Genomic DNA, 14,613 nt, shown 5'->3' with positions numbered 1-14,613 from the left:
ACTCTGGTGAAAGCCATGACCACTATACCACAGAATAATAGGAAGGAAACTGAATCAAAAATCTCTGTGTCTATATAGCATGAGCTAGCTTGACTTCAGATGACAATTAAGTAGGCGACTGGTATCTCTGCAATATTCTGCTACTAGACCTTTCATCCTGAGTATCCAGGGATATATCAACACTCTGAAGTGCAGGTGTCTAGGCAGTATGCTGCTGCTAGCCCCTTTGATCTACAGTCGTGGTCAAACGTTTTGAGAATGACACAAGTATTGGTCTTCACAAAGTTCGCTGCTTCAGTGTTATGAGATATTTTTGTCAGATGTTACTATGGTATACTGAAGTATAATTACAAGCATTCCATAAGTGTCAAAGGCTTTTATTGACAATTACATTAAGTTTATGCAAAGAGTCAATATTTGCAGTGTTGACCCTTCTTTTTCAAGACCTCTGCAATCCGCCCTGGCATGCTGTCAATTAACTTCTGGGCCACATCCTGACTGATGGCAGCCCATTCTTGCATAATCAATGCTTGGAGTTTGTCAGAATTTGTGGGTTTTTGTTTGTTCACCCACCTCTTGAGGATCGACCACAAGTTCTCAATAGGATTAAGGTCTGGGGAGTTTCCTGGCCATGGACCCAAACTTTCGATGTTTTGTTCCCCGAGCCACTTAGTTATCACTTTTGCCTTATGGCAAGGTGCTCCATCATGCTGGAAAAGGCATTGGTCGTCACCAAACTCTCTTGGATGGTTGGGAGAAGTTGCTCTCGGAGGATGTGTTGGTACCATTCTTTATTCATGGCTGTGTTCTTAGGCAAAATTGTGAGTGAGCCCCCTCCCTTGGCTGAGAAGCAACCCCACACATGAATGGTCTCAGGATTCTTTACTGTTGGCATGACACAGGACTGATGGTACTCACCTTGTCTTCTCCGGACAAGGTGTTTTCCGGATGCCCCAAATAATCGGAAAGGGGATTCATGAGAGAAAATGACTTTACCCCAGTCCTCAGCAGTCCAATCCCTGTACCATTTGCAGAACATCAGTCTGTCCCTGATGTTTTTCTTGGAGAGAAGTGGCTTCTTTGCTGCCCTTCTTGACACCAGGCCATCCTCCAAAAGTATTCGCATCACTGTGCATGCAGATGCACTCACACCTGCCTGCTGCCATTCCAAAGCAAGCTCTGCACTGGTGGTGCCCCGATCCCGCAGCTGAATCAACTTTAGGAGACGGTCCTGGCGCTTGCTGGACTTTCTTGGGCGCCTTGACGCCTTCTTCACAACAATTGAACCTCTCCTTGAAGTTCTAGATGATACGATAAATTGTTGATTTAGGTACAATCTTACTAGCAGCAATATCTTTGCCTGTGAAGCCCTTTTTGTGCAAAGCAATGATGACGGCACGTGTTTCCTTGCAGGTAACCATCGTTAACAGAGGAAGAACAATGATTACAAGCAACACCCTCCGTTTAAAGCTTCCAGTCTGTTATTCTAACTCAATCAGCATGACAGAGTGATCTCCAGCCTTGTCCTCGTCAACACTCTCACCTGTGTTAACGAGAGAATCACTGACATGATGGCAGCTGGTCCTTTTGTGGCAGGGCTGAAATGCAGTGGAAATGTTTTGGGGGGATTAAGTTCATTTTCATGGCAAAGAGGGACTTTGCAATTAATTGCAATCCATCTGATCACTCTTCATGACATTCTGGAGTATATGCAAATTGCCATCATCAAAACTGAGGCAGCAGATTTTGTGAAAATAAGTATTTGTGTCATTCTCAAAACTTTTCACCACGACTGTAGTGCCCAGGGACATAGCAGAAATATGCAGGGACCTGCTCTGCTCCACACACCTCATCTGGAAGAGTAATGGGATCATGAACACAGAGCTCAGACATGCCTTACTCACTCTTATAGCCTAGTAAGAGAGGTAGAACAAGATACAGTGACAGAAAAATTAGGGGCAAAGTGAAGAGTTTATGTGTAGACTGATAACGTGTAGACTATACTAGAGGATCGTATTGATCAAGACACTGGCTAGAACAGAGGCGTCATGCACATAGGGGGCACAAGGGCACGTGCCCCCTCAGATGTGTCCTGTAAAAAAACAATATATATATTTTTGTTTTTGTTGTTTCTCTGTAATACTACTAGCCACCTAGCAATTTTATGAAATTGTCTTTAGCTAGCCCAGATAGGTTCCCAATCGTCCAACCTCATAACTAGCTACCAAGAAGCCATTTCAGGCTATCAATCAAGTTAGAGTAGCTAGCTTGTCTAACTATCTTAGCTGGCATGCCTGCTGGCAAGGTTGGTAGACTTTGCAAAAGCAAGCAATTACTAAATGTACTGAATTCGACTCACATTCCTTTCAATCTTTTACCCAGATTTTAGCAGAGATGCATATTTAGTAGGGGTGTAACGATTCGTTTTAACAACGATTCGATTTGTATCACGATTCGTGGTTGTCGATACGATTCAAGGACGATATTGGTTCATTTAGAACGATACGATCCGAAACGATTCAGTGACTTGAAATCGATTCAGTAACCTTTTAGCCAAAAATTCAACCAGTGTGACTGAAATAAATACCTGGATACTGGACAGTGCAGGTGAAGTTTCCTAGATTCCTGTTTCTTGTAAGGACCGCAATGGTGGCTTGATAATTTCTCGCTCGTCGGTTTCTCCTCTGTCGTCCGCCATGCTATGTTTTGTTGTCTTTGCGCCTTTGCGCTGCTGCTGGCGCGGGGCGATGACGTCACGGATAGGCAGACTGAATCGAGTAATGTTTAAAGCCTTTATCATTAAAAGTGCTAAGAAAAAACATCCATATAAAGTCTGACGTGCTTAAATCCAATGGGTTATTTCCTAGTATCGATACAATCGATTTATTACATTTTAAAACTATGTTAGATTGATATATGTTGTCCAAAAGGCCAACTCGCCGAGCACAGATCGATGTAGTTGGATCATAGGAATATAAATCGATACATCGATGTAGTAGATGGATCGTTACACCCCTAATATTTAGTTTCTTTAAAAAAAGAATCAGGAGGATACAGACAGAGGTATGCTAAGATACACATTTTTGACATAAAATTCAAATTAAATCAAATTCTATTTGTCACATGTGCCGAATACAACAGGTGTAGACCTTACCGTGAAATGCTTACTTACAAGCCCTTAACCAACAATGCAGTTCAATAAATAGAGTTTAGAAAATATTTACAAAATAAACTTAAGTAAAGAAAAGAAAATACCATCAAAAAGTAACACAAGAAAATGACATAACAATAATGAGGCTATATACAGGGGGCACTGGTACCGAGTCAATGTGCGGGGGTACAGGTTAGTCGAGGTAATTTGTAAAGTGACTATGCATAGATAATAAAGAGAGAGTAGCAGCAGTGTAAAAACAAAGAGGGAGGGTCAATGTAAATAGTCTGGTTGGCCATTTGAGTAATTGTTCAGCAGTCTTATGGCTTGGGGGTAGAAGCTGTTAACATTTACATTTTAGTCATTTAGCAGACACTCTTATCCAGAACGACTTACAGTTAGTGAGTGCATACATTATTTTTTTATTTTTTAATACTGGCCCCCCGTGGGAATTGAACCCACAACCCTGGCATTGCAAACACCATGCTCTACCAACTGAGCTACATCCCTGCCGGCCAATCTTTTCAGTCTCCTGAGGGGGAATCATTAAGCGTAATGATTATGGCTCTAGATTCAGGTGTTTGAAAAATGCAAAATTCGGGCCATGGCATGAAACACCAGCTGATTACACCCTGCATACAGTCCTATTCTATTTTTAATAGCGTAGAGATTTGAGAAAGTATTTTTCTATGACAGAGTGCTAGAAGGGGACTTTAAAAACCAAGGCCTAAGAGTTGCTTTATTTTTTATGTATCATATTGGGTACAGCCAGTTTAGCATTTACATGTACAGCTAATATCCCACTAATGTTGGACGACTGCACTGTTTCTTGTTGTTTTCCCCAGCCGTACGTCGTGGCTGCTCATGTATATTCATAGTAGTACAACTCAGCAGTGGGCTGCCAAACTGCCTGATGCCCGCCGGGATATTCATCCCAGCGTCTGAGAGATATAGACAGAGGGATAGATAGGTGGATAGATATCCAGATGGAGGGAGAGAGAGAGAGATTTGTGATTGTCTCACCCAGCTATCTTAAGATGAATTCACTAACTGTAAGTCGCTCTGGATAAGAGTGTCTGCTAAATGACTAAAATGTAATGTAAATGAGAGAGAGAGAGAGAGAGAGAGAGAGAGAGAGAGAGAGAGAGAGAGAGAGAGAGAGAGAGAGAGAGAGAGAGAGAGAGAGAGAGAGAGAGACTGTTTCCCCTTGGATCCTCTCCTCTTCTCCTCTCTTCCCTGCCCACAGCACTTTAAAGGCAAATGAGGTTTGTACTCCAGGCAGTTCTGGTTGTTTCTCAACAGTGAATTCCAGCACAGAGGGTGTAGATCAGGTGTGTCTGATACAACACAAGTAGCTCACTGCTGCTGTGACACAGTGCCTGTGGAAAGTAAACTTCCTCTCCGGGGCCATGTAGTACCACTGATACAAAGAGTTGGTATTGAATGTTGTCACTGTGCAGAAATAAACTCAACTTAAGCCACTGGTCTTCCTACAGTACATCAGTACCTGCACAGTACCATTACAACTGAAATGATTTACTACAGGGTTTCAGACTAACACATCTCCTACCTGTCTTGAAGGAAACTCCTTTATTATACTGTACTGATGTTAAGAGAGTGCTGCGCTCTGCTCATTCAAATCATGCACAGGGAAATGACAGTGAGATGAGCACTGATTTTATGCAGTTCACAATATCCACCAAAGTGAGTTAATGGGCTCAACAGTCTGAACCAATGATTTGGGGGATTTCCAGTATGACTCTTGCTCTGTCTGTCTATCTTTATCAGAGCACAGAAAAAAATTGTAATGCATTTTTTAATAGTAACTCAATTGGGCAAATATGTTAATATACTGTATATGTGTTACAGTGAGAATGAATGTGCATCCCACTATCCAACCATATAGCAGGTAGGGAGAAATCAAAGCAGCAACAGTTTGGACGTCATACACTTGAAATAACCCACACATCAACATAAGGTCCCAGTGTGACAAGCAAGCCCAGAACCACAGTAAGTATAGCCCCAAGTCCTGAGTGCCGTGTACCTAACCATGTTGTACCTCCTGCTCCACATCAACAGTCCTTTCATGAGCTTCATCAAACCAGCAGCTCCTCTGTAGCCTACATCAGACACTGTAGCTACATCACCTGACTACACCACGAGCCGCTTGTGTCTGCACCCTTGTAAACATCTACATTCCCAACGAGCAGCACTCATCTCATCTGTCAAGCCAAACCTGCCCTCCCTCCCTCCCCGCTCCTCTACTAACTGAAAATCCTACGCAGAGGACGGAAACCTTTGTACTGAAACATCAAAAGTAGCTCCTTGTTTGAAGAATAAACACACAGCGCTACGGCAACCATCGGCTCCTCACCTCGCTGGGCACTGATTGGCTGTGAGGGAGATTCACCATGACACTCATGTTGGAGAAAAAGAAAAAAGAAACAAGGCTTCTTCATCCAGGAGGTTTTGTACGACCGGGAAAAAAGGAATAAACAAGGGATAAGAAGCAGAGACAGAGGTGTAATGGTAAGTGCTGAAGAGGTCAGGTCAGGTATCCAAGTCTTCCTGCTGGGGACGTTTTTATTCTTCAACAGCCTGAGCATCAAAGCAGAGCAGTAGAGTAGCACTAAAGCAGCGGCCCGATCAAAATACTGGAGGCTACAGGAGCAACTCCTGCATGAATTACCCAAATCAATCAATGACTTGGAGAAATAATAAATGGAATCATGAATGAATCAATCAAAGATTCAATGTGCAGTATAGTGTTTAAATTCATTATTAGATAAACGCAAACCTCATTCTACCTTTATAATGTACAACCACTGGGTTGCAAGTATAAAACACCAACAACAGTTAATTAACACTATGTTCCGTACTCCTCAAATCCTGGTTCCATTTCCAATGCCCAACACACTGCGCAGGCATGATTATTATTAATTCCAATTTCTTAACGGTGGCTGTCAATCGCCAGTTGAGTGTTATTTCCCTCTCTGCCACTGCCTGGGATCAGAGCGCCAATTCTTTTGCATAAGCTCTGATTATTCTGGCGGGGGAGAAGTATGCAATTTCACGCACCTGGGCGAGGGAGAGAGAGAGGGTGTGGAGGAAACACTCAGTCCTATTCCTTATCAGTGCTGAGCTCACAAGGATTTGTTGTTTGTTCTGTCAGGATGCTGCATTTCCATATGTAGGATTTGACTTCTTTTTACATCTCCTACTGTAGTGTAATAATATGGGGCTGGGAACTGGGGTGACCTTTTAGAAAGACAAGAGGACTATAGTACAGTCAAGTAAGAGAGGTCTAGTATTATCAGTTCAAAATCCCTTTTCAATATCCCGTGAATACAGATCCACAAACACAGCGATCTACTAAGACTTTCTAATGGTAATCCACGGTAATCCTCTCCTCCTTGGTTGTGTCATAGATTTACATTCATATTTCATCATCATATCTGTGTGCAACATACAGTACAACCATGCTCCATTAATAGCACACACTGCAACATACTGACACACACACACAAAGAGGATATATGCTTATTTGACTAGTAATGGCAATACCTATCACTTTCTACCCCATTACATTAGGAAAGAGCATAAGAGGAGAAGTGCAAACAGCTTGATGTGCTAAACTTGTGATAACATAGCAGGACAGATTAGAAGGATTACGCTCCTTATCACTTTATAACCCCTTACATTGGAAAACAGCATACGAGGTGTTCTGAGAACTCTCCATGAGCTGAACTGTGCTTGGGAGTAATACAGTTGGTCAACATGACACTCCCCATCCATTGCCAAAGAACCTATTGAAGTGTTGTGAGAAGTCTAGTTTGCGGAGCTAAATAGTGTGTGGTAGTGCAGCCTGAAGGACTGGAGGCTTTCTATTCAGTTTGTGGTAGTGCAGCCTGAAAGACTGAAGGCTTTCTATTCAGTTTGTGGTAGTGCAGCCTGAAAGACTGAATGCTTTCTATTCAGTTTGTGGTAGTGCAGCCTGAAGGATTGGAAGCTGTCTGTTCAGTTTGTGGTAGTGCAGCCTGAAGGATTGGAAGCTGTCTGTTCAGTTTGTGGTAGTGCAGCCTGAAGGATTGGAAGCTGTCTGTTCAGTCAGACATGGTGGCATGGGTCCAGCCAAGCGCTGTGGGAGGGAGTGGAATCCTCCATGACTCAACACCATACAGACGCTCTGATTGGCTTTGAATCACCGGAGCGCAGCAGCTCTCCCTCATCTCTCTCCCTATCTCTTTCTACCCCCCCTCGTTATCTTTCTCTCATCTACCTCCATTACTCTCTCCCTCTCTATAGCTTATCGCCCTCCAACGAAAGGGGAGAGAAAACGGTCCTCCTGTGTATTTTAGGATCAGGAAGAAGCGGTGATGCAGGCTCCACCGCCTTACTGCTGTGCTTCTGCTTCTGTACTCACTGAGGTGTGTGGGGACTGGGGAGGGAGAATGAGACCAAAATAAAAAGAGAAAGATAGATGAGGAGCACCCTATGGTTGGTTCTGTTGCTGTGACAACACCGCTGTTTCGCACCCCTAAACCAAACCGTATGAAATAAAGGCTCCAGCTAGTGCTTCTCTGTGACTGTATCGCAACGCACAGCACCTGCTGCCAAAAAACAAGCCCATATCGAAAATAAACCCCACAATCTATCAAAAACAAGATCAAGATAGTATTTTATGTAATATGGCTCAGATCGGCAAATGCTGAAAGAATACATTTGGAACATACAGAAGCAAACAATAACCATATCTTCAGTAACATTGTCCATGCAGTGCTGAACAATGAACTCTCATGAATGAGCTCTATGACTCCGGGCAGAGTAGGACAATAACAGTCAACCACTGTTCTGATGTGGTGTTGGTGTAGTTCTACACTATAGTCTCCAGGGGTGACAGATGAGCCTCAGGCACAGAGTCCACAACAGAGATAAAGAACAGCAGCAGCCTCCACTCCACCAGCCCAAGGCTGGCTTCACACACACTGGCTACACACGCACACAAACACTGGCTACACACACACACACACACACACACACACACACACACACACACACACACACACACACACACACACACACACACACACACACATACGCAGAGGTAGGGTGAAGCCTCACAGGCCACTGAAACAGATGTCACACTGAGACTGAGCTGAGAGAATCATTTTGTCTCTCAGTCCCAGACGGTAACCTCCGGCTCACAGACCACAGGCACTGGACACACACTGTTACAGGAGGGGGTCACAGTTCCGGAGCGACCCACTAGGTGTCATCCTCCGACAACCTTAGGCACCTCCTCAGTCACAGTCTGGACTAATCATCATCCTATTGGTGTCACCTGTGTCTATCTGTTCACCTGTGTATTTATGGCCTCACTTCCCTGTGTTCCCTTGCTCTGTTTTCTCTGCTAGTTCTCGATGCCAAACAGTCCTAATCAGTGTCTGATCGCGAGACGTATGTACAGGTTCTTGAGAAGTGTTCTCTCTGTTTCATTGTTGTTTTCAGTCATAGTTAGTATTTCGTATGTTTGCTGTTAGCCTGTTTTTGGAGACCAATTTGATCCTCCTTTATTTTTTCATGACAAATCCATTATTTTGTATCCTGGTTTTGGGACCACCAGTAAATATCCTTGTTTCACCATCTCTGCCTACTGCCTACTGTCTATCCTGCACCGCACCTGGGTCACACCTCACACCAACCCTTACAGAAAACAGAGCCAATATAGACCCAGTGGTGGCAGCACAGTATCGCAGCGCATTGGCAAAGCAGGGAGCTATGCTGAACCAGCACGACCGCAGCCTGCAGCAGATCACCGAGAATCTCCGCCAGCTGATGATCGCTGTGCAGAGCCGGGTGCCTACTGTCTATCCTGCACCGCACCTGGGTCACACCTCACACCATCCCTTACAACACACACTCTCTCAGTCCCAGACGGTAACCTCAGGCTCACAGACCACAGGCACTGGACACACACAGTCTTTTATAAAGACAAGACAGCTTTCTGAAGGCAAGGGCAAGCTTTAAACTTTACCAAAAATGTTTCTCATTCATAATGTCAGTTGACTAAACAGGAATATGAATGTTTTGACATACAGTAAGTACAGAACTATAATTCACCCCTGTGCAAAGTCGAGGTATAGAAGACTGTGATCATTTGGTAGCTCTAAAATGTAGGCTAAATGACATAAGCAGAAGAAGTAATGAAGGAAGTGTTTTAAATAGGACAGTGTTCAGTAGCTATTTACCTTTCTCAGCAGGCAGCAGATCCTCTCAATGTTTCGGAGTCGCTCTCTCTGTTGGGCCCAAACAGGAAACAGGAAACAGTTATATCCCTACATTAAATATACATATGGAAACACAACAGTTGCCTAAATGAGGTGCATCCGTCCAAAAATAGGGGTATTTTACAGACCTTAGTGACTAGACTAGATAGTGTAGTGAGCCCATCTGTCTACATTTACATTTACATTTAAGTCATTTAGCAGACGCTCTTATCCAGAGCGACTTACAAATTGGTGCATTCAACTTAGGATAGCCAGTGGGACAACCACCCTTTTTTCTTTTTTTTTCTTTTTTTTAAAATGGTGGGGTGGGGGAAGGGGGGGTAGAATAATTACTGTTATACTATTCCAGGTATTCCTTAAAGAGGTAGAATTTCAAGTGTCTCCGGAAGGTGGTCAGTGACTCCGCTGTCCTGTCCAGCCACTAAGGCCTGTGGTACACCTGTAACAAGCTAGTAAGAATGACTGTGGTATTCAGGAGTGTTCAGGGTAACATGATTTGACTGGCCTGTGAGGCTGGATTTGCACTGTGCAGGCCTACAGTGAGACATGGAGGAGGCTGGTTCCTTCCTCCCCACCTCTGCTGAGCTCTAAGCAGACGCTGCATTTTCCTGTGTCTGTCTGTGTGTGGTGCTGGGGCTTTGTCAAGCCAACTCAGCAATGCTTAAAGCACTTGTCTACCCCCCACTTCTTGGCATAGCACTCCTCTCACTGCAGAATTACGGTGCAACCAGAAACTGGCGAGGACATCAAGGGCCATATTTAAAAAATCTAATGCCAGACGAGGTGAGGAGGCAGGCACCATTTCTTGAATGGCACATGTGAGCAGCATGGCATATAGCGATTACATAGAAACATTTCCAATTTTGGTCTCTATCAGACCAAATTGACTTGGTTGATGTGCAAAAGAGCCACACTTGGGATGATGTGCTATCTTGAGGATAAATTATATATGAATGACGTCCAAACAGGCTTATCTTCCACTGTGGGGTGCTCGTGTAAAGGCCCCCCAAACCGGGAGGGGTGGTTGAATATTATTTCCTAAAAGCTGCATTAATGAAGACTAAACATACATATTTGATTAGTATTTTTGAAAATCCCCCCACTACAGAAGAACCTCCTCTGATGGGATATATAATTCATCATGAGGCCCACTGTTCGCCACTAAATAATGTAATCTGAGGTAACACTACAGTAGAAGAGCCAGCCTAGCGTACGTTGGAACTAAGACCATTGTAACGGTTCTACAGGCACACTCTGTGGGGGAAATGTGCAGTCTGGTGGCTAATCTTGATTTGAGCATAAGATAGTTAGTCTCTGCCATTTTTATCTCTCATCTCAAAATCTGATAGGATTATCTACACTTCAGCCTGTTTGAAATTGTTCTGGGTAAAGACTGTGGAACATTTCTTAAATTACCTCCTGTTACTATACTGTTATTCAATTTTAAAAGTGCAAAGTGTATTGAGATGTTTTAAATTCACTTTAAAGTTTCACTTTAACTTAAGTCCAATCCACTGACTTTAAAGTGGAGAAATGTGCTATTATATTAGGTAGAAGTATGAAAGAGGTTGGGGTTGAGTCGATGTGAAATTGAGCTGCGGGTAGTCTCATATAAAGTTGAAGTCGGAAGTTTACATACACCTTAGCCAAATACATTTAAACTCAGTTTTTCACAATTCCTGACATTTAATCCTAGTAAAGATTCCCTGTCTTAGGTCAGTTAGGATCACCACTTTATTTTAAGAATGTGAAATGTCAGAATAATAGTAGAGAGAATGATTTATTTCAGCTTTTATTTCTTTCATCACATTCCCAGTGGGTCAGAAGTTTACATACACTCAGTTAGTATTTGGTAGCATTGCCTTTAAATTGTTTAACTTGGGTCAAACGTTTCGGGTAGCCTTCCACAAGCTTCCCACAATAAGTTGGGTGAATTTTGGCCCATTCCTCCTGACAGAGCTGGTGTAACTGAGTCAGGTTTGTAGGCCTCCTTGCTCGCACACACTTTTTCAGTTCTGCCCACAACTTTTCTATAGGATTGAGGTCAGGGCTTTGTGATGGCCACTCCAAAACCTTGACTTTGTTGTCCTTAAGCCATTTTGCCAAAACTTTGGAAGTATGCTTGAGGTCATTGTCCATTTGGAAGACCCATTTGTGACCAAGCTTTAACTTCCTGACTGATGTCTTGAGATGTTGCTTCAATATATCCACATCATTTTCCTTCCTCATGATGCCATCTATTTTGTGAAGTGCACCAGTCCCTCTTGCAGAAAAGCACCCCCACAGCATGATACTGCCACCCCCGTGCTTCACGGTTGGGATGGTGTTCTTCGGCTTGCAAGCCACCCCGATTTCCTCCAAACATAAGGATGGTCATTATGCCCAAAGAGTTCTATTTTTTTTTCATCAGACCAGAGGACATTTCTCCAAAAAGTACAATCTTTGTCCCCATGTGCAGTTGCAAACCGTAGTCTGTCTTTTTTATGGCGGTTTTGGAGCAGTGGTTTCTTCCTTGCTGAGCGCCCTTTCAGGTTATGTCGACATAGGACTCGTTTCACTGTGGATATAGATACTTTTGTACCTGTTTCCTCCAGCATCTTCACAAGGTCCTTTGCTGTTGTTCTGGGATTGATCTGCACTTTTCACAAAAAAGTATGTTCATCTCTAGTAGACAGAACGCGTCTCCTTCCTGAGCAGTCTGAAGGTAGCGTGGTCCCATGGTGTTTATACTTGTGTACTATTGTTTGTACAGATGAACGTGGTACCTTCAGGCGTTTGGAAATTGCTCCCAAGGATGAACCAGACTTGTGGAGGTCTACAATTTTTTTTCTGAGGTCTTCTTTTGATTTTCCCATGATGTCAAGCAAAGAGGCACTGAGTTTGAAGGTAGGCCTTGAAATACATCCACAGGTACACCTCCAATTGACTCAAATGATGTCAATTAGCCTATCAGAAGCTTATAAAGTCATGACATCATTTTCTGGAATTTTCCAAGCTGTTTAAAAGGCACAGTCAACTTAGTGTATGTTAACTTCTGACCCACTGGAATTGTGATACAGTGAATTATAAGTGAAATAATCTGTCTTTAAACAATTGTTGGAAAAATGACTTGTGTCACGCACGAAGTAGATGTCCTAACCGACTTTCCAAAACTATAGTTTGTTAACAAGAAATGTATGGAGTGGTTGAAAAACTAGTTTTAATGACTCCAACCTAAGTGTATGTAAACTTCCGACTTCAACTGTACATTCATGAACTCAATCTGCAGAGTACTTTCATGTTCTCCAAACAGATATTGCTCCCTCCCCCTGTCCTCTCACGACCCACTGCAGCACATCAGCATAAGAAACCACAACATCTATGAGAAGATACAGTAAATTAGCTCTATTTTGAGACTTTAGCACCTCATTTGGGCGAACCTGAATTTGCCTCTGACATGTTTTCCGTTCCTCTCTCAATCTTGAGGAGGAATATGAACGAGGCCATGCTAATATATTCCAGTGGCAGCCATGGAGACGCCAGATAACTGCCGACATATCAACACTTCTCATTAGCAAGCAATTAGACTGGGCTCGCTTTGAAATGTTACTCAGCAAGAATTTGCTTGACAAGCAAGTGTGCTGGGGCACTGTAAATATGATAAACAAAAGTAAACTGAGGCTCAGGCTGAGAAGGGAGAGGAGAGATGGAGAAGTCAAGGAACTGTTGAGAAAAGAAGAGGAGTGTTTGTCAGGTTAGAATGCCTTCTCTGGAGTGTGTACCTACACAGAGTACACTGAAGTACACACAGTGTAAATGGAATGGGCTAATTACTGGTTCACTTCCTGGAGGAGAGGAGAGGAGAAAGGACTATCCAGTAATAGGGAGGTTGATGTATTGTCAGTATTGTGCAGGTAGTTTGCCTCCTATTGTGACTGAGAACTTGAGATCTGAGGTCTCTGTTCTTCTAATACCGCCGAAAAAGCCTTTATGAACCCTTTTTTTAAGGGAGTAGGGTTTAGGCAGTGAGCCAACAACCCAGATTCAGTATCCGGTCGATTACATGGGTGTCCGGTCGATTTAAGTGGTTACCTAACCTATAAAGCTTTTGTAGTTGTCCTGTGTCCAAACAAGTTAAGAAACCCAATGATTCTAGCCACGACCCAGTCTTACTGTAATCCAAACCACCAGGTCCTAATTCACCATTTGAGCACATGGGAAGTATGCAATTCCATGATCAGTCTAGGGAAATAAAATCATAACACAAGTAATACCCCTCTCTCTGCATGAAAATGAAACTATGGAAACTCCTTCCCATCCCTGGCATTAATTTATTCACTGTTTTATCAGTCTGATTTTTAATGCGAGAGTAAGATGATATTATTTGCTGCGGGCCATCATAGCTGATAGAACGTTAGTTCAGAGTCGGAGAAGCAACAGATGCAATCAGCATCACAAAGGACAAGCAGGGCCCTGAGCGCTGTGGGGAATAATGTATTAAAGCATCATGAATTCTCATCAGGCTCTGCACTGAGGTGTCGTCTGAGAGTCTCAGAAGAGATAGGTAGCTAGGCACTGATCTCCTCAAAATAAACAACATTGACAGGGCTGAAATACATCTGGGCCGAGAGTGCGTCCGCATATTCTGCAAGACCCAGAGGACTTATACACTAACACATGCACATACACACACGTACACACACACGCACACACACACTCTCTAGGAATAAATCTACTTTTTTCATTCCACTGTTCTCTGTGTTGGCACTCCTACCTATTCTACACCCAATGATCAGAGGCCCTGTCTTTATACCTGTGCCTGTAGCCCCAGAACCATAGAGACTGGTTTGTGTGTTTGCCTCTCTCTCTGTGTGTGGTGAGAGCCCTGTGGATCCTCACTGCGGTTCCTCCAGGGTCAGCCCTGACTCCCAGAGAGCCCCCTGGGGGCGGGGAGGATGACAGTCAGCCACTAATTAGCCTGCTGCCTGGGTGTGAGGCTGAGGTGGCAGAGGTTGCAAGGGTGGCAGGGGAGCAGGGGGGTGCCCAGGGAGGAAGCCATCAATCTCCAACACTCCCCTCAGGAGCCATGGGGAGAAAGACAAGTTGTGCAGTGGACTTCACTAAAGACCTTTCTATTTTAAAGTATTTAAGTTGCACAGTGATAACGGCACTTTCTGACTTACTATTAGTCTCTCT

At 43.5% G+C, this 14,613-nt stretch overlaps 1 protein-coding gene across 1 annotated transcript in view; it reads right to left on the bottom strand.

The window, feature by feature from the left end:
* The window catches only part of LOC121549274 (protein cornichon homolog 3-like), a 36,253-nt gene that overhangs the window by 14,830 nt on the left and 6,810 nt on the right, over nucleotides 1–14,613 (bottom strand). Inside the window, exon 3 of the mRNA XM_041861133.2 lies at nucleotides 9,400–9,447. Coding sequence (XP_041717067.1) covers nucleotides 9,400–9,447 — 48 coding nt within the window. The remainder of the gene's footprint in view (nucleotides 1–9,399; nucleotides 9,448–14,613) is intronic.

The sequence above is a fragment of the Coregonus clupeaformis genome, chromosome 33 (genome assembly GCF_020615455.1).
Source record: "Coregonus clupeaformis isolate EN_2021a chromosome 33, ASM2061545v1, whole genome shotgun sequence".
Classification (NCBI taxonomy): Eukaryota; Metazoa; Chordata; class Actinopteri; order Salmoniformes; family Salmonidae; genus Coregonus; species Coregonus clupeaformis.
This window is presented reverse-complemented; position numbering and strand designations above follow the sequence as displayed.